General features: G+C 33.3%; 2 protein-coding genes across 2 annotated transcripts in view; one reads left to right on the forward strand and one right to left on the reverse strand.

Annotated features, from left to right (window-relative positions):
• The window catches only part of LOC130446864 (cyclic GMP-AMP synthase-like receptor), a 63512-nt gene that overhangs the window by 5268 nt on the left and 36717 nt on the right, over nucleotides 1–21527 (forward strand). The window lies entirely within an intron of this gene.
• Nucleotides 1–21527, reverse strand: part of LOC130446863 (uncharacterized) — a 39664-nt gene that overhangs the window by 1999 nt on the left and 16138 nt on the right. Inside the window, exons 3-5 of the mRNA XM_056783370.1 lie at nucleotides 14433–14536; nucleotides 12525–12817; nucleotides 2337–2475 (exon numbers count right to left, since the gene is read on the reverse strand). Of these exons, the coding sequence (XP_056639348.1) occupies nucleotides 2337–2475; nucleotides 12525–12817; nucleotides 14433–14536 (536 nt within the window). The remainder of the gene's footprint in view (nucleotides 1–2336; nucleotides 2476–12524; nucleotides 12818–14432; nucleotides 14537–21527) is intronic.

Genomic DNA, 21527 nt, shown 5'->3' on the forward strand with positions numbered 1-21527 from the left:
GACTAATGACCTTCCTAAATTCAATAAATCCCTTACAAGATACTCAACACCCAAACAAGAAATCGAAAATGCTTTCAAAGAAATAGAGACCTATGTATATCGTCGAAAACTTTTGATCCACGGCAAATTTTCGTGGATTTTGATAAGGTCACCTGCCTAGCATTGAAGTGTATTTGGTCAGTGGTTAAAGTAAGCGATTTCTGATTCCATTTATATCAGCATTATATCGAAATATACACCCCACAAAAATTATCGCATCTCTCATTATTTTTCAAATATTTTAAATGTGTTGCCTGTTTTTCAAATTTTATTATTATTACGAATTAAAACACCAATAGATACGTCTTTTGCAACATTTATTTTATATCAGTTTAATCTACAGAGGACAAAAAGATTGATTTACCAAAACATATAAAATATCAAAAAAATTGTACAGAACATCTATACAAAAAAATAAACCAGCCAATTAATATTTTTCTGTTCGTTTTCACCTTCCTCCATCGAAATCCAAGTTTATGAATGTTTTTTCTCAAAGACTCTTTGCAACCTTGATAGCCTATATCGCGAATGATATTTCTATGAATTACCCTGAGCGTAGGGAATCTTTTTTCTGTGATATGGAAATTAATTATGCCCCTACGTAAAATAGCCAAATTAGCATCATCCATTGTAAGGTTTGAATGTTTCAATTTCTTTTTATTTGAAGTTGAAAACGTTTCCTGTTCACCTTCTTCTGTTTTTTTCAATTCTGATTTAAATTTCCTTACGGTTCTTACGCATACACCTGTAGCCTCTGCTATTCGTTCTTGAACCTTCGATGATGAAAAATAATTATTAGTACATTTCGAATTATTTCTACCATTACTTCTCACCTTCGCAAGAGGAATCTTTATTCCATCTACCGTTACTTCTGCCTGCATAAATCTTATTGACAATTTCTCTGCTTTGTCCACTCTAGAACCTTGTTTTTCACTTTACTGTTCAAAGGCATTTTCAAAGTAACGAACACAGAATTATCACAACAGTTCACTAAATAAATAACACACTTTTCAGTCTACTAAGAGTAGTGCACAATTTGATTGTTAGTAGCTGAGTGTTCAGCATCAAGTCTAATTTGAAAACGTTTGTATTTGCAGCAGTCACTGTCTCTTCTTCTAATGCATTCCACATATATACTATACGATTTGTCAAAAAGTTCTTCCGGGGCAACTTACAGTGTCTTTCCTAAAATAGTTTTCTTCAATGCCCTCTTAACTGCTGATTTGTATTCACATGGGAAATGTCCAAATCGCAAGTGTAATGGAAGTAGGACACTACTTACTTCCCTCTCTAATTTGTCCCACAACAACCCGATCGAGTTGAGGTCGGACGACTGTGAAGCCCAATCATTATTTTCGGTACATCCTTCTTTCCAATTCTTTCGAATACTATTTGCACACTTTACAGAGATGCTTCGTATCGTTGTCATGTTATAGATAAATTTTCTATCAGATGCTGGCCAGAACCTACTACATTTTTCTTCAATATTTTTTTAAAGCTTTCTTTTTCCAAAATCAATTCTATTTTCACCACGTCTACCTCCAGAAAGTCCCTAAATCATCTCCGAGCCTACGCTGTGTTTTACAGTCGGGATTACACATGGATCTTACATCCTTTTTTCATTTGTCCTGGGCACAAAAACTCTTAGATCCAAAAACCGCCAACTTTGACTCAGTACTGGATAAGCTCTCTCTTCATGCGTCCAATCTTTATGTTTTTTAGTCCACTGTAACCGCTTTTGACGTTCTCACCCTTCAAAAAAGAGCTGCTTCTCTCAATCTTCATTTCAATGCAGAAGTAATCAAATGCAAATACCTAGATTTGGTAATCTGAGCTGGTATCTCTGGGACCGTGAGTCGTCGATTACTGATCAATACAAAACGTTTATCTTCAGTCGTTGTTTTCTATCGCCAAAGCTCCTGATGGATGCATATCACGACTTGCGATTAATGCAAAAGTTTCAACAATTAGTATACGAACTTTACAAAAGTATAAATCACAGCACATTCTTTCGTCTTACAGGGCTAACTGGGACTAAACTACAATCATAAGCGTCGAAGAAATAATTTTCGCATTCACCACAAAATATAAATAAGTGCTCATATAAATAAATAATGGACACTAATATTTTTTATTTGTAATACACCGTTTCTACGAGAAATATGTTGAAGTGTGTTAGTTTCAAATTTAATGAATGTATCATGGGTGGACAAAAATTTTTGACTGAGAACTGATGACGTTATCTACAAAACATATTTCTAATAAAACATTTAACAAATTTCCGCTGTGTTTATTACCATAGTAGATTGTTTATTGGTATCCTTGATTAGATTCTCAGTGAATTCCTTAGCTTTTATTTCCACTCCAAAATTTGATGTAACATTGCTTTGGTCTCCACTTGTTTCATGTTCATCCAGTTTCTCCTCTTGTTCAAAACTGAAACAAACCAAAACATATTGGAATAAGTTATTTCAATGTTTATTCGGGGTGTTTCTAGCTTCATGCAACAAAATTCATGAGGAAATTTCTCGTATGAAATTAAGATGGGTCTTTCCTTTAACAAAATTTACCTTTCCGAGATATCACCCGTAAAAGGTTGTGACTAAAATTGAGTTTTTATTTTTTTTCTAAAATTTCAGTAAAGCTATAAAGTAGAAATTTTATAATTGTCATGCACTTGGAAAGGACTAACTACGGGTATTTCTCCAATACTAATTAGCAACCCTGTATTTGCAAACAACTCAAATAGCACTCGTCTGATAACACGTTATGAGTACGTTCACCATAAAAAATGTCAAACTTTATGATGGCAATATCAGATTTGACATATTCACATCAGTGTTGCCATATCTCAAAATTTAAGCAGGAACCACGTTTTATAGCCATAAAATTTTGTTATAATATGTTAACTCATGATCGCGGTTGTCATGAAGATTAGACAACTCGTGACGGAAGATTATGCAGCTCGAGAATTTAATTATGAAATGAGTGGAGAAGGAGAATGATATGAGTTTAATGATTGGCGAGAAAATTGAGTGCCTGATACAGTTTTGGCAAAATAATTTATTAAATGCATATACTTACAACGATGCAAACATTGTAAACGCGGTTACTTCTTCGATGGAAATTAAATAATGTAAATTGAAAAAAAAACTATATAGTGCAGCAACTACTTTGATTCAGAAAAGTGTTTCCTGATGTTCGATATTTTGTTAACCGAATTACTCATTTTTTAAAAGGGTCATACAATGAGATATACGAGAGCAATGTGGCGATGTCTCTATATAACCTTTCCCATCACGAAAATGTTGAGAAACCCGATGATTTATAGTTTTTCCACGCCCCACTTCCAATCATATCAATGTTTGGACAACTGTCGATAAGCCGAAAGGGGCAAATAAAAAGTTACTGTTACAGAAAAATATGTATTCATATAAATGTATTGACAGCTTCACACTAAGACATCTCCATAATTATATATTCATACCAACTAATAATCCATTTAGAATTATAAGTTTAAACCTCAAACTATATTTTAAACAACAGATATTGTATTAATTTTATCTTCAATGTGTTAACTCGTGATCGTGGTTGTCATGAATATTAGACAACTCGTGACGGAAGATTAAGCAACTCGGGATTTTAATTATGAAATGAACCTAACCTCTATCGTCATGGCACTTTGCTTCACATCCTTCTACTGTGCAGCACAAAAGAATTTTTTTGTAATCTCTGTTTTTTAAATTTAAAATCATTATTTACAAGTAATTGTATGCCATTTTTAACTTGTCACAAACACCAACACTGCGTTATCTGTTTGAAGAATGGAGAACGAAACAATAAATTTATTATTTTTATTTGATCAAGGATGGTGGCAATATTGAGGGTAGAGTTTTAACCAATTGCAAGTGTGTATTCTTATGTTATATGGAATTTTACAACTTACGGCTTTCACAAATTTTAAAAATTCTTTTCCTAATGTTAAAATGCAGGATTTTGACTTTTATAACTTCACAAATTGGATTAGATACTAAATTCGAGGTAATACACTTATGAATCCGTCACGAGTTGTATTACGTACTCGGACTACCTTTTCGTTTACCTCTAATATCCCCGTCCCGAGTTGGCGCATCCTTATCTCAATGGATTAAAAATCGTCACGTGTTGTAGTGTACCCTTATATAGATGGTGCTCTTCGACAAACTTTGGTTTAAACGTTACCGGCGGTCTTATGGTAGTTCAAATTTCTATTTAATATGAACCTAAAAATTCTAGTGAGTGCAGAGTTTTTCAATCTAAATGGGATATTGCACATACTAACAATTAGGATTGGGTGGACTCTTCCATACAATCCACAAGGCAAGCATTCTTGGTGTTAACTATAAGATGTTATATATTGAAAAATGAAAATATGATCACTTCATGTTTACATTGAATATTTTTGTGATAATAATTGTGCATAATTATTAATAATTTATATTATTAATCTGTTGTATGAATCCGCAAATTATTTGTTAAGTGCGGTCCTGATACATGCTCGGCTGTGGCGTTTTCAACCCTGATCACGTACACTATGCATGAATCTGTTTTGGTTTACTATTTTTCTTCGATAAATAGATTTCAGCAGCAGAATCTCACCAAGATAAAAGCTTTCATAGGATGGCTACACGCTTGGTGTAATTTTTGACGAACAAAATTGGATTGTGTGTGGTTAATATAAGTAGACCGTCCTATCATTTGAGTGCTTGGGGTCAACCGAGACCTGTGAAATAGAGAAATTTTGTTGGTTGAGACTAGAGCTTAATCCATAGTTTAAACTTGAGCTCAATCCCTATAATTAGGTGTACAGTTACTTATCATTAAAAATTTTTGACACGTATTTTTGTTAACGAATTCTGATAAAGAGAAACTCGAACTGGAAGAGTCTTGGAATAGTAGAAAGCAGTCATATCAAGTGAATTTCTTCCTTAATCGATTAGTTCGGCTTTTGCCTCAAAATTCCTTAACGTAGTGAGATTGTACAATATCTACAAATTTTTCATTTCCTCCAGGTCAGATCAGTGCTATATGGTGGGTGTTCAATCTCTGTGAAGCCGCAGTCGTGTATAGTAGCCTTGGAAAGCGCAGCCATGTAAACTGGAGCATTGTCATTAAGCAAGCGCGAACCTCGGCTGATTTTACCGTTCGGTTTCTTGATTTTTTGTAAAGTCTGTCGAAAAGATACCCCTGCAGACCAATTTTTAAATGTTGATAATTATGTACACAAGTCACCACAAACAGTCTCCATTCTGTTTTTTTGATTTTTGTTGGTGTTAATTCAATTTTCATTTTGTGTGAATTCGAAGTGTTTGAGTTTTCCAATTCAACTGACGAAAATAATGATAGGATTGAAAAGTTTCTTCCTTTTTCTGACCAAATAAATTGTGTGAAACACTTTATTGGATTTAAAACACATGATTTTCCATCAATGACCGGTGTTCTTTCCCATGTAACTCAATTAGAAGCAGATGTTAGGAATGAAACGATCAACAAATTATAACTTTAACCATGTTCAAAAGGTTAATTAACAGTAAGTAAATATGAATTTTCAGCCACCAATAAATTTAGTCTTTATTACGAAAATGGAAACATTCAGTGATTTTACTAGTTGAAATGTTAGTTTTATCAATATTTCGACACTTTAGGTCAAGGGACAACGTGAATGTTAGTTAAATGGATATTATTTTTTGTTAGATCGATTTATCTTCAAAATTCTCAATAAAGGTAGTCCTTTAATAGAGGTACAACAAATATTTTATACAAAAGTTGTACGTTAACCTTTATTTAGTTAAATGGCAACAGTGTCATTTTTATACGGTGAGTAAAGTTGTACATTCCTGCTAAATCAGTTACTATACAAATAAAATTCGAAAATGGAGAATTTTCCAAATTTCATAATAGCTGAAATTAGTTATGAGGATAAAGTAATGGAGAGAAAACATCGAGAAGCCCACGAATGCAAAAATTGAAGAAGTATTTAAATAATTAAAGCTTGAAAAATCGCCTAGAAGAGACCAATAAAAATGGTCAAATGATGAAATGCATGAATGAAAAAACTATTTCATAATAATAACTAAACTACCTACATATAAAAAGGAAAACAAAAGGAATTGTGAAAACTACCGACTAAGGTCGAAGTCATATTAGAGGACTTACAATATGGAAGTGAGCAGCATAAACGACGACCAAAATTTACAATACAGTAGAAGTCCATTAGTCCGGCATGCAACAGTCCGGAATACCCGATAGTATGGTATCGCTCCGGAAAAATTTTGGTTTTCTTCAAAAGTGTGTCTTCAAAGCAAATAAAAACGCTGAGAGCTATTCGGAAGCTTTCGGGGTAGTTCGGGATCATTCGGAAGTGCTCAGTATTGTTCGAAACAATTAGTGGCCGTCTAGTCTCAGCTGTCACAACAAATTCAGGTGCAGTGCAGCTCCGTTAATTAATCACGAAGCGTCTTCGCCTTTTTTTTAGCATTGTTGTTTTGTGTCTTTTCACGTCGCAGTAAACGTAACTTTTGCAACTGTTTATAAAAAAAATTGATTTTCGTTTTAACTGTACACTGACCATGTTTTCAAAAAAATGATCCAAAGATAAAAAAGAGCATTTCAAAGAAACATTCAACGCAGAAAACCAAGGCGGACAATGGGAGGAGCTACATTTTTGCTCAGAGGCAATCTCAAAGTATTGGGTATGAATACGATGTGCCAATTCACTCAGTCTTCATAGATTTTCAAAAAACTTACGACACTGTGAACAGAAACCATTTGTACAGCGTTATGAAGGATATTAGTATTCCAAAAAATATTATAAGTCTTTCGAAAATGACACTCGAACATACAAAAATGAAGATAAAGGCAAATCAAAAAATATCAAAATGTTTCCAGACTAACACAGGACTAAATCAGGGAGATCCTTTATCCACTACGCTGTTCAATATAGTATTAGAATTAGATAGTACGTGAAGTCGGTTTGAACAGAACAGGCACACTAAAAACAAGAACAACGGAACTATTGGCATACGCAGACGATGGAGTAATCCTTTCAACATCGGAAAACGAGCTTAAGGAAACCTGTTGAGCTTTTATAGAAATGACAGAGACAGTAAATCTACGAGTCAACGAAGAACACCACAAAAGAAAAGAGCAATTAGAAGTTTGTCAATACAACTGATCTAAGAGAAGGCAATGACCTTAGAACAAGTTCAAAATTATGTATATCATGGGGTGGTTATCAAGGACAACGGTGACGAGGGGAAAATATGGTAGCGAGGATGACGAGGGGAAGCAACCAAAAAATCCCTAGCAAAGCTACTTGTATACAAAACAATAATAAAACCACCAGTGAGCAGCGGAGGCGTAACGTGGATTCTTATCAAAGCAGAGAAAGGGAAATTAGATATATTGGAGAAAAAGAAAAATAAGTTGGTGGGTCACATACAGAGAATGCCAGATTTTAGAGCAACAAAAAAATGATGGACATAGAATGAGGTGATGAAGGACTTAAGAGAGAGAGAGAGAAATTCAGGACTGGAAAACGAAAGCAAAAAATAGGAAAGAGTGGAAGGGAATCACTTCCATGCTATGGGCCTAAAAGGCCTGCGCCAAGAACCTATAAACATATAGATATATATATATATATATATATATATATATATACGGCAGCAGTCATTGACAAACCGCCACTGATCTAAAGTATAAAAACAATAATGTTATAGTGGTATGGCATATGAATGAATATAAATTTGTTCTTGAGCCCACCTTAATCATGCTTTATGGAATTTACCCAATTTGTTGTTGCGTGGAATTTATGAATAAACCATAAATTTGTTCGCGGGTCTGATTCCGAATCAGTTCAAGGATCGATCGCATGCGCACTTTCACAATTATCGTTCGCGGGTCGATGAATTGTCCCCTCCCGTGAATAATAATTGGGAAATTGCGCATGCGATCGATCCGTGAACTGATTCGGAATTAGACCCTCGAATAAAGCTCATCACCTACATAAAAATCGACAAAACTTTCTGTTCTAATTATATAATCGAATATCTTCGATGATTTCGCGGTATATTGATAAATTTTGTAAGTATAATGTTGACATGTCCAATCTACATTCAACACACAAAGAAAATTATTTTATCTCTTTTAAAACATCACTCGTGATTGGTACCGATGATTATTTGATTAGATAAAAGAAATTTCTGAATACAAATCGTTGATAAAAATATTGTAGCTATAAATTTTAATTCTTTATAACAATGAGCATGTTTTTTCCTTTTTTAATATACACTACGTTCATCCATATCTAAAATAGATTGAAATAAAACAAAAAAAGAAACGAGATAAATCAATTTGTTAATGGAGGATTAGACACTAATGAGGTTAATGTCGCTTCGACCCCATTCCATATAATTCTTATATACTTTTTGTAATATTCATTTTGTTTTATTATCACCAGTGGTGTAACTACAGGGTGGAAAGTCGGGGAAATACCACAGGCCCCCAACCCGAGACCCCCTGTCACAAGAAAAGTTTAATATTTATTATTAAGTGAGAAAATAGTTTATTCCAGTTAACTACTTATACGTATATGCGTATACAAGTAAATAAATATATACGAGGGGGTACCCAAAAGTAACCGGAGAAGCGTTGCCATGGGTGGAGCTTTTGTAGTACTGATTTCTGGCACTAGAGCCTGCCTAGTGCAACTCGTCGTCAGTTCAGTGCCGCGTGGGTCGCTGACCTGCCACGTTCTGTTCGTCATTAGTGACCGTTTTTGCTAGTGCTGTTTCACTGTTGCTTCGTTTTTTTATGATGGCAAAGTGAAAAACGTGCCGCTGTGAAATTTTGTTTTCTACTTGGTAAAAACGCTGCTGAAATTGTTTTAGTGTTGAAAACTGCTTACAAAGATGATGCTATGGGGAAAACTCAAAAAGTTATTCAATTGTTAGGTACCAAATTTTGTTACCATAATTTTCAACTTCGTGGAGTCCTTTTGATATATACAGGGTTGTGCAACGGAAAGTTTGCACCTAGCTTTTCTTTTTGGAGTTTACTCCTTAAGAATCGATTTGCATATATAAGGGGCCCGGTATGAGAAAAATGTGAGGAGTAAAATCTATCGATGAATGACCTCGTTACGTTTTTGGTGCGCACCCTATGATGCGCAACTTTCTAATTTGTCAGTGTCGACATACTTATATTGCTGTTTTTATTATAAATATCAATAATTAATATTGTTATTGTGAAGTTTTAATTTTTATCATTGTGTTCCGCTAAAGTGAACTGAAAGTATTTTCAAATAACTATGGCAGAAAGAGGTGTAGATGATATTGCCGGAACATCTAACAAACACGTGGTTGTGTCCCCCTCAAAAGCAAAATTGACGTGTCCAAGCATTTTTCATTTTAATTTAATTACGAAAAGAGGAGAAAAGCTAGGTGTAAACTTTTCGTTGGACCACCCTGTAAATATATATATTGTTAATTATGATGTTTTATATCTATTACAAAATAAAATATCTAAAAAATGTTGATATTTTTTTTGGTAATTATACACTTTCACGGTCACCTGGTTTTTTGGCTCTAGAAAATCGAAAAATGGATGGATTTTAATGATCTTGGTCTCAAAACGTTCCATTTTACGGCGGATTTATAAAAAAAATACGAAAATTAAAAAAAATAAATATTTTTTACAGTTTCATGACTTTAAATGCAAAAAAATGACTTTCTACATATAATCCTTCGTAACTGTTTCTGACGTCGTGGAATCAAGTTCGTATATTTTTTTTCGCAATTTACATAAAAAATGAATATTTTGAAAAAAAAGTTTTTCTACTATTTAAGGTTTAAAACTATTAAAAACCGCAAATTCAGCCATTACTCCCGTGTTTTTCATAAATTCCTCGTAAAATGGAACATTTTGAGAACAAAATGATAAAATTTATCTATTTTTCGATTTTTAATGGTCCAAAAACTATTAACATTGAAGAATATAGTACGAAACTATTCACGAAAATTGTTTATTAATTTATGTAGAATACAAAAAAAAATATAAGAACTTTATCTGATAATGAGATAATTTTTTGTTAAGGATTATTTTGCAAAACCTTTTCTTTTACGATTTAAAACAGTAAAACTATGAGAAATTTTCATTCCAGCTATTTCTACTAATTTTTTTTATAAATCCGCCAAGACCAAGATCATTAAAATCCATCCATTTTTCGATTTCCTAGAGCAAAAAAACTAGGTGACCGTGAAAGTGTATAATTACCTTTTTTTTTCAATTGATATTTGTCTATGTCTGTTTTAGTTTGTTTATAAAATTGTTTTAAGCAAATAGAGAAATTCAATAATTTTGAAAAAATTTATTGCCATTTTGTTGTCCAGAGAAAACTATGATTTTTTCTCAATGAAAAACAAAATGGATTCCGCAGTGAAAATTTTAACGGGAACAACTAGTTTTATTAAACATTAAATGTCTGGTTTTTTGTTATTATTGTTAATTGGACTTTCTCTTTCATTGATTAGAAATTTAAAGGTTTCATTTGTAACGGCGTCAAGTTTAAACCCTTAATTCAGTAAAGTACAAAGGATTTTTTTTACCCTAGTTCTATCTATTGTAATGCTGAAACTTTTGAAAAAGTACAATCAAGGTTTCTTTATAAAGTCGTTATTACCTCGAAACATCGAAAAAGTCATTAATTAACATATATTAATTTCAAACGTGCCATACTGAAAAGTGTGCACAATAATAGATAACTAGCCGATGAAGCTGAAATTACAAAATTGAATCTGATTCCAAGAAAATCGTTGATTCATTGTTATGAAATATTGTTCCTTATTAGTCACGCGATAAGCTTAATAGAAATGATTCTTCAATCCTTTTATGAATATTAAGACCACAATAATCACAAATCAACTTACGTTGCAAGAAGTTGATAAAAATTCTTAAGTAAAAAAGTTTCATAAAAAATTATCTATTAAAAACTAAAAACTTATCGAATTAAAACTGGATGCAATTTCTTCATAGATGTGATATTAGAAGACTAATACAAGGACCACGCTATACAAGTCAATTAAGTTGTGTTAAAGTCGAGACTACTTAAACAAAAAATGAATAGAGTTAGGCAGTTAAGTGAACCAAGCAAATCACCTTGCAATTTTAAAGTCCTTCATGGATTAGTTTGAAATATTGACAGAAGCTTAAAAATGATGCAACTAACAAATCTGATTTAGTGCCAATGTATGCTTCTACCCCAGTGGTGAATGTCACCCTTACTCGGGGGTGGAAATTTAAAATTTCAAAATAACACCGGGAATCGATAGAGAATTGAATTTTATGAAAAAAATGTGGAGTGAAGTTTTTTATTTAAGTCACTAATTTCTGAGTTATTCGCGATTGAAAATTTTAAAAAAAAAACGTTTTTCAACATTTTAACATTTTTTCACGAAAAACTCGACAATTATGCATTTTCTGGAAAAAATTATTCTTATCAAAATTGAAGCTTATAAAAAAACAAAGAAATTAGTTAAATTTTTTAAATAATATTCAGCAAATTAAGAGTCACTGAAAGCCAATTTTTTCTTTTTCGTAAATTTATGTTTGAGGTTTGAGCTCAAATAACGGAAAAACGATCAATTTTTCATAAAAAATTGGTATAAACATTTTTAAGGTACTTTTTCAGACCTTTAAAATGAGCTTTTAGAAAACCGTCTAGCATGAAAATTAAGCGAGTTATGACGAAAATAAGTTGAGTAACTCGAATTTTTTAAAACAAATCGGGAAATTTGACACCATGTGTGGAAAAATTAAAATTAATCGTAGCCCATTTAAAATTATCTTTGTTTAAGCCCTAACAATACGTTCCAAAAGTTTGAATGGTATATTTTGAAAAAAGTTGTTTACTGTAAAATTTTCTTTTCGATTAAAAAAAAATCTCAAAAACTATTGGATCAACGAAAAAATTTTTTTGTAATTAAAAAAACGAGATATAAGCGTTTGAAGTATTGATTTCAATGTTAACGGAGAGTCTTTTTTTATCCTTTAACATCAAAATTCTTTGAAGAAACGGGTCTGGAAGGGTAGCAACTCTCATGGTTTTGTAGCTTATGAAATTCCCTACACAATGATGTATGGATGAATGAAAAAAGCTTAAAGGCTTAAAGCCGAGTTATTATTAAAAAACCGAATACATTTTTCTAGAGATAATGCTGGAAAATCACGAAACGTCTAAGTTTTGATCTTTTTGGAGTATTTATTCTTTTATACATGCTGTGTCTCCTTTTAAGCTTGAATGGCTGTACTATTAGGCAGTTAAGTGAACGCAAAGCTGAAAGAATAGCCGAGTTAGTTGGACAGACAAAGTGGCAAATCTGGTTGGCGTACACCACACAACCATTGGCACAACCAAAGCTCTATGATTGTATCTGTGAAAATAATCTAACCTGTTAGTCTTTGTATCTCCGGTATTGCATCTAACCAGACGTCGTTTTGGCACTCTTTCGTCGTCATCGGGTGTTGAAGTATTGGTACTTCTCTTTTCTTGTACCTTCGTGGAATTATTCAAATGGTTATTCAACATCATTGCAGCGGTTACTGAAGCTCTTCGTGCGGGAAAACTAGCAGAAAAACTTCTGATGGCATGTATACTGGACTGTTGAAATGATACTAAAAACAAAAAAATATTTTTAAAGTCGTCCATTATGGTGGTATTTCGTGATTGGCGGTTATCGATATTCTAGCGATATGACAATAAATTTTCTTTTATGGATGTTCTTTTTTGTTTTTTTTTTAAGTCACGAACTTAAATATTATCTGCTATAGGGATTTCATGTACATTCAAGCATCTTCCTACAAGGAGTCGTCCCTTAAGAAGGGCACAAAATAACTAAGGTTTGTTTGTTTAAACATTTTGCAAAATTGCAGTTTGCTAAATTTATGAATATAACAACTTAACAATAAGCGATAATTGTAAAAATGATAGGAAAAGATTATGATAGTTTCATTTTGAAGTAGATAGTAGAAATTGGTGGAATTAACCCAAAACAAATGAGATATATACAATGCGGTTCATATGTATGGAATTAATTCAATTTTAGCGAGGAATTAAACGAAGATGATCCTGATAGAAGGCAAAAATTCTGTGAATTGATGATGGACAGAACGAACGCAGAAATGCAGTTCATAAACAAAATAGTTTTTACTGATGAAGCGATGTTCCATTTAAACGGAACGGTTAACAAACAGAACTGAAAATATCGGAACAGAGAAAATCCTCACTAGATGTGTGTGGCTCACATTCAATATCCTAAAAAAAAAGGAACGTTTGAGCTGGTATTTTTAACAGTAAAACTATGGGCCCTTGTGGTGATGTTTATCTAGATTTTTTGATTAACTTCTTAGTGCTTACGGAGCTCCACCGTATTTTGCGCGTACAGTTAGAAATGACTTGAACGACGTCGATTGGAAGTCGTGGAACGATCGAATGACCGGCTAAATCCCCCGATTCGACTCCTCTCCTTGGTTTTTCTCCTATGTACCTTCTTTTAAGTGCTTCCATTCTTCTGTAGCTGATACCTCAGAAGGGTTCAGGTCCCATGAAGGGCTTGTCTGCCCCGCTTTAGCGAGCTTATCAGCTATTTTATTTCCTTTTATATTTTCTGCCTAGTTCGTTTAATTTTTCTAGGCAATCCTAAACAAGTTTGGATTTTATGTTATTGGAGCTTAGAGTTCTAATGGCTGCTTGACTGTCGGACAGGATGATGATCTATTTGCGACAGATTAAACTGAACACAGTTTTCAATTGCTTAAATTTCTGCTTAAAAAATGCTTATTGCGCTGCCCAGGCTTTCACAGTGTTTGGTTCTGGACCCGTAAACTCCTATTCCAGTTCCGTCTGCTGTTTTTGATCCATCTGTATACATTTAATGGCATTTCTATTCATTTCTTTTATGGTATTTTTATCCCATTTGCTTTCACACTTTATTATGGAGGTAAAGTTTTTTTCTAAGCTAAATTTTTTCGAGTTATGAGGCATTTCCCAGGGTTGGTTATTATTTAGGAACAGATTTTCCTTCTCTGAACATTCCATGTGATGTTTCCTCTGTCACGCTTTCCAGTATTATATGTAAAAGTGGGAAATTTTTCACTTCTAGTGCAACTGTTAGGCAAGAACAAGCGCATGTAAAAATCAAATTCGTGTAAATTTTGTTCTTTAAAAAAGAGTTTCACCAAAATTTTCAATGTCGGCTTTGCTAATAAGACGATTTAAGATGAAACGACTCACTTAGATTTTCCTATGAATCTGCTACATCTATTCTAAAAAGGTGCCTTCTATTTCCAAGGATTTTCACCAATTGCGGGGGCATAGTGGTGTCCCCGTAGCGCAAACTGCGAGAATTCAAGTCCCATAACACCAATTCCCATTTGGTTTTTAATATTTGTTTATCCAAAGAGCCTACCGTGCAAATTTTATACTAAATGAATCCCCCTTCGTATATCAAAATCTACACCTAGATTCACAAATCGCACCCTTAATGGGTTTCCTGTAGAGATACGGGGGTCTCTATATTTAAAAGGAGATATTTCGACTTCTACTAATCAGATGTTTCCATTTTCAGCACGCCGCTACTATTCAAAGGGATCGTCCGAGTAAATTATCTTCATTTACACTTAAACTAATTTATTTCCCACTGTAAATTCCATTTCAATCATCCAGATATATTCTAATTGAATATATTAATCTAGTTATATAATCTTCTTTATTAATAAATCAAAAAATATTCTATACGAACTCTAGTAAATTCGAAGCCGCAGCGGTTAAATCAAATGAAAGGGCGTCGTGTGAACTTACAGCGCGTTAAAGAAACACCCCCGTTTAATTCGAAGTAATACCATAATATTGATTCGTTTGTCTACAATGTAGTAATCTACCCTATACCATCTCGTGACACTAAAAACTTACCTTGAGAATACGTAGGCACATCAATTTTAAAGTTTGAGAAGTCTACGGGGGAACAGTATAATCTTTGGTGTTACATACTCAGTATTTTGACTAGGATTTTACGCGAATATTACTAACCAACAATTTTTTTTGAATTTTTTTCGAAGAAATATATTTACGGAAACCGAATTATACAGATATTATTAGTTTTTGTGAGTTCGTCTATTTGTATTAAACGATGGAATTGATTGAACCGTTGAAGATATAATGGACCATGCATTACGACCACTACACCAACACTCACAGTTAAATTCATTGCAATAACCAATTATAGTCTTTATAGACCGCGGCTAAAATATAAATGTTAGTGCTAGCGTGGTCTTAAGTACTAACATGACCAATGGTTCTAGAAATTTCAAATTAACTATTGAAATGTTGGTTTATTGTATCACGAAATTTTCCTTCGGATTAACTGTACTGCAACGATGGTTATGTGTGTAAGGCCTAAAGTAGAGGAAGACTAACTAGTCAAAGAGGCTCACCACCAAGCTACTACGCGTTAAATTGTTGATCAGGTTTGAAAAAAAAGGATAAATCTGTTTAACCTAGAAATCAGTACTTTTTTGCATATAATGGCACCAACCAGAATAACTAAGACCAGTTCTAGTACTATAGACTATGCCGTGTCATCGTATGATCCAGAATCCACCGACTGTATTGTCTTTAATTCAGGTTTCTCCAATAATGAAACAGTGTTGACGAAATTTTTGAAAAAATCTAATACTCAAAATGATTCTAGCAAATTATGCCGTATCTTTTCGGAAAAAAGTTTTCAAAACTTCAAGCACCGTTGTCAAACAACTGATTGGAACATAATTTGAATTTCCTAAATTCATATGCTAACCTTAATAATTATTTTGTAAATGTAGCCAAAAATGTATCAAATTCTATAACTCCTTTTCATGATCCGTTTCCATATCTCCATGATGCTAATGCTAAGTTACAAAGTTTCTTCTTTATGCCCGTAGTTTTAGCAGAGCTTTGCAGTAAAATTAATGGCATCAACAATAATTACTTATCTAAAACTGATGGACTTACATCAAATATGTCTTCGATTGCACCTAAACTCACCTTAACAATTTAATTAACGTTTACCATATGAAAATACATTACAGCTTTGTTTTATTAAATAACACCACCATTGACGTCGATGAATCTGTAAAATTCTTAGTGCTTGTTGTGGACAATTCCTTGACTTGGAAGTTACATATTGCCTCCTTATCTAAAAAATTAAGTTCCTCTTGTTTTGCGCTGACATCTGTTTCCAAAGAACTAAACTTATCCATCTTCTTAACAGTCTATTTTGCCCGTATGGGGTACGTGTGGTGCGACTCAATTTGAGCGAATCTTCAAACTATCAAAGAGAGCTTTACTCGGACTAAACAGCAGCGCTCACTGCAGGGACTTCTTTAAAAGATGAAAAATTCTTTCTCTTTCTTTCCTATTAATCTTCATCTCAATTTCGGAAAGGACGTGGCTATCCACTTGGGAACGCAGAGCACGATCTTTACCTACCTACTCCATGTTCAGAATTAGTTAAGGGCTCAATATTTTACAATGCAAAAAATGCACAATCACTTGCTACTCGAAATCAAATCGATATCATCTTTCCCCGCATTCCGCAATAATTTGAAGGTATATTTACTGGAAAGTATCTTCTATTCTGTAAACGACTTCTAGTCTAATAATAATATAGTTCCGGACATGCTGTACATTGGTCTAATTTTTGCTATGGACTCTTATACTAATTATTACCTATTACTATGACTTATAATTTTGGTACTCATTGTGGTTTTCTTCTGATTATCGAAATTTTATTTTATTTGTATCTTTATTTAGTTTTTTTTATGTTTGTTTTTTAGTTTTTACAAGCTTTTGTCTACAAATTGTAACAATTTTCTAGCAATATAGCATTTCTCTTTCTCTTTTTGATGTGGAATACTGCGTGATTTGGGCTGTTGGAAGGCATGTGCATAGGACTCTTGTATTAATAGTATGACAGTTATGTTGATAATGTTTTACAAAATATTCTACTGCTATAACTAAATTATTTCCTATGTCGCTTTAGGGTGGATATTAATCTCTGACTGGAGTTTCTTGTCTAAAACCATATTGAGCATTCTTGATTCTGTATCAGGTTTGGCGACGATATTGGGAAAATAGTGATGGGCGAGGTTGGTCTAGGTTTCGGTCTCTTAAGTTAGCTGACACTCATAAACCTATTTAATACCAAAGAAAAAAAATAAGAAATATCTTGAATAGTAGTACCTGAGCTGTACTCGAAATTAAATTCATCAGTTTGAAATTTGTTATCGTTAGAGAAGGAATGAATTAGTTTGATTTTGGTGTTGGTTTTTGGTAATGTTTTGTTTGATTTTTTGGATATGTTATAAGCAGTCTGAATTTAAAATTGTTCATATTTTTTCGATAAATATATTGAGTGACATTTTGTTTAATTTTAATAATGATAAGAGGAAAAGAAATAGTCTTCTCTGATGTTGTAAATGTATCTTAAAGTATTGAATGCTTAAAAAGTGAAAACCGGCATTGATGCAAATTACCTGGAACTTACGGCTCGTAAAAATCCTCGTAATACCTGCAGAATTCTGGGAAGAAGAATTTCAATTCAAGAGGTGTTTCTGTATCGATCTTAATAATCTAGGGAAGAATACGTAATGTTAATTTAGGATACTAGGATAGTACCGTGGATACCTGCGCCTAAGCAGATAAGATTAGCTTGGGCATTGGAACAACAACACTAGTGTAATGAATAAAACAATAGTAGACAAAAATGAATATGGATAAATGCATTGACAACGAAAGAAATTCATCTTTTCCAACAAGGTTATATTATTCATTGATTGTATTGGATTGAAACATGATAGCACAGAGAGTAATAGGGATCAATTGGTGGCCACCATACTGCCATAATTTCATGCCAGTTCCTTTTTTTGTGATAATGTGTAAAAAAACTATTGGAGTTTTAGAAAAAGTATAAAATCAAAGTTTTCTTCATCTATTGATGATTACAATCTGTAAGCGAAAACCACACAGAGCCTTGGAAATCTTCTATAACTTTGTGCAGAAATTCAAGTACTTAATTTTTGCACAGCTGTTAATTTCGAAAATATTTTATATGGGACTACGGAGACTCAGTATAATAACTCATTGATTAAGATGATAATATTTCATTGTATCGAGTTTTTTGTTAAATATAGGACAAGTTGATAACGTTCATGTCAGTTGATAAATCGTTTTCATAATTTGTAACTGCGATAATCGTCAAATATTAATCACGAATATTTCACCTAATGATTGCCGATAAAATTGCATACAACCGTATACACGGTACCGATTCGTTTTTTATAATCGACTTTCAAATAGATGAGATAAATAATTTTTACGATCCACTGTACCATGTAGGTAAAATTCATCGGAAAGAAGTTGAGTAATGAACCGAGAATCGTATTTCATGTATAACAATGTATAGCTTTGTTCGCGGGTCTGATTTCGATTCTTCGACTTCTCTCTTACCCGAACGACAATGTTGAATGTGCGCATGCGATCTGTCCTAAACTAGTTCGGAATCAGATCCGTGAAAAAAGCTATTAATGCCACACAATGATACTAAGAGCTCTTGACAATTCACACAAAATTAAATGAGGAAAGTCCTGAGGAAATTTTTGTGCAATCTAAAAAGCAGTGGTTTCCTTAACAAGCTTAACGAGACCAGATTCGAACTAAGATGGATAAAGTCAAGAGAGTACCACAAGGAGCTCTCTTTGGTACTCTACCAACATATACACATTCGACTCTGTCATAACCATCATGGCATGTAACTAAAAGACTTCTAGAAACCATGTATCGGACTGACGACTAGTGTCCAACCTGACACCTGAAGAGTTTTTCAAAAAGGACAGAAAGAAATCATGAGACAATCTATGACCATGACTTTTTGGGAAACCCGTAAAATGTTGTAGTGAAAGTACTGTCACGCCACATTAGAGAAACTTTGTTGCTTGTTCCTAGTGACTTCAAAGATTGACTCAATTTTATAAGAGTCAAGTGCTTGAAGGGCTTCTTTGTTATCGCACTAATGCACTTTCTTGTATAATATGAAGCGTGTTTAATTGATAACAATCGTTTTTTATACAAGAAATCGACTAATCTTTTAATTATGGATCAATTTGACAAAGTTATATAAACTTTAGAATTTCATCACGTAAAACGAGTTTTGTTCGTGTCTAGTTCAACGAATGCGTTTAAAAACAACTTGAACAATCGTCATATGAGTAATACTCTTAACAATTAGAAAAGTTCTTAATGGGAATAGTAAGAACTCTGCTTCGAACCTTCTACATAGTTAATTACGAGATTTTAATTGAAGTGAAGGAGTTGAAATTCAGTCACGCTATTTCCAGGCAAGGTATTCGACCTTCAATAGTTTCAACAGAATGATTTCCGTCTTCAATATTTTGGCATCTGGTTGGGATTAATTCGGGATAGCTAATGTCTCACTTCTTGTATAAACGCAACTTGAAATGAAATCGAAATTTTTAATATATACCGATTCATTCAAAAATTATTTCAATTTATGATTCATTCTAAGACCTTGAAAGCTGTTTATTGCAAATACTAGAGTGAATGGTAATGAAATCAAAAATATATTCTAATTCATTATTGTGATATAATAGGATAAAAATATAGCTCAGCCAAATCCTGATGCTCTCCCACTTTTTCAGGGATAAGATTTATGGAGGTGGGTTTCTTGGTTTCTTTATCTACCGCCGCGCCGTTTCCATTCTACCTATTCTGTGTCTTTCGTTTTATCTCTTCCATCTGATTCCTCGTTTTTCCCCTGTCATCTTTATTTCTTCTGTCAATATCCTCCTTTGTCTTCCGTTATTGGTTTTCTAAGTATGTGTTCCATATATATTAAAAGTATGTATTAAAAGTTCTTTTTTTTATTCCCATGTCGAGACCAAACCACCTTAGTTGTTCTACCTCGAATTTGTTTTGGTATTTCCTTTTTGGCTAAGAAATGCGTCTATTGCTTTGACTAACCTATTAGCTACTCCAGTTACCTCGTTTAACTGATTTTATAATCTCCCATAATGTGTTAATGTTATGTCATATGAGATCTGGCTATTAAATAACGGTTACGTAAAAGGGTTTTATAATAAAAATTATTCTACATTCGAATGCTCCCCTTTCCATATTTTTTTTCCATTAATCGAAGCAGTGCTGAAAGTCTTCTTTGGTGAGTGCCTTTAGCAGTTTTACCGTTTTTTTCTTTATCGCTTCCATCGACTCAAATCGAGTCCCTATCAAAGCAGATCTTTTTCTAACCTTTCAAGGAAATCTGAGCAGACCCATTGACCCAAGAGCTTTTGGTCAGGAGCTAGATTTTTTGGCACCAACTTCGCGCAGACTTTTGTCATGTGTAAAATTTTTTTAACTGTTTCTTTATTGGCTTTTACAGCCTCGGCAATCATCCGGATGCTAATTCGACGGTCGGCACGCACAATTTGGTGGATTTTGGTCACTGTTTCCGGAGTTGAAACAGTCACAGGGAGATCTGGGCGCTGGTCATCTTCAGGGCTATCTTGGTCCTCGCTGAAGTGCTTACACCAATCAAAAATACGCGTACGAGATAGTGTCGAAGTTTTAACCCCTTCTAGGACGCCCTTTAGTCGCCCAGTCTCGATATTTAATAGCCGTACCTTGTAGATATACAAGACTTTTAATCTAATCCATTTTTGATTCTTCTCCGAGTTTTTTCTTACGCATCTTCTTCTGTCAGCTAACTATCAATGTCTTAGTCTTGTGTTCGTTTATTTTCGTCTTCATTATCTGAGGATTGATATTATATATTTTCAAGTATGAGTTCAAAATTTTCTACCATTATTATGTCATCTTCATATTGAATCTCCGAAATTTCAATAACCAGTTGCAAGTATTCGACTTGTGTTCCCGATCTTTTTACTAGAACACTAGTACATTGTGTGATACTTCTTAACTAATTCTGACATAATTTTTTGTGTGTTTATACAAAGCTCCAAACTTCCTCTATATTTTAGGATTTACAATGTCATTTCTATTGACCCTGTCGAATGCTTTTTTAAGATCTATATAACACAGGGTATCTCTCCATCTTCTCTTATATTTGTCCAATTATCAATTAATTTGCATCTGGTGTTCCTCTCTACGTTCTAAATCCTTGTTTTTAAGCTTATATGGTTTTTGCGAGTTAGTCTTCTAATCCGTTTTCTAATATCCTCGTATATCTTGTTGACTGTACTTAGTGATGTTAATTATCTGTAAATGTTGCAGTTTCTTATGTCTTCTCTCTTGTATATTGGTATAATTATTCCTATTTGTCAATCTTTCGGCACTTCTTCTGTGTCATTTATTTTATTCATTATGATTTTTATTATCTTTCCAT

This window comes from Diorhabda sublineata, chromosome 7 (assembly GCF_026230105.1).
Source record: "Diorhabda sublineata isolate icDioSubl1.1 chromosome 7, icDioSubl1.1, whole genome shotgun sequence".
In the NCBI taxonomy this organism is placed as follows: Eukaryota; Metazoa; Arthropoda; class Insecta; order Coleoptera; family Chrysomelidae; genus Diorhabda; species Diorhabda sublineata.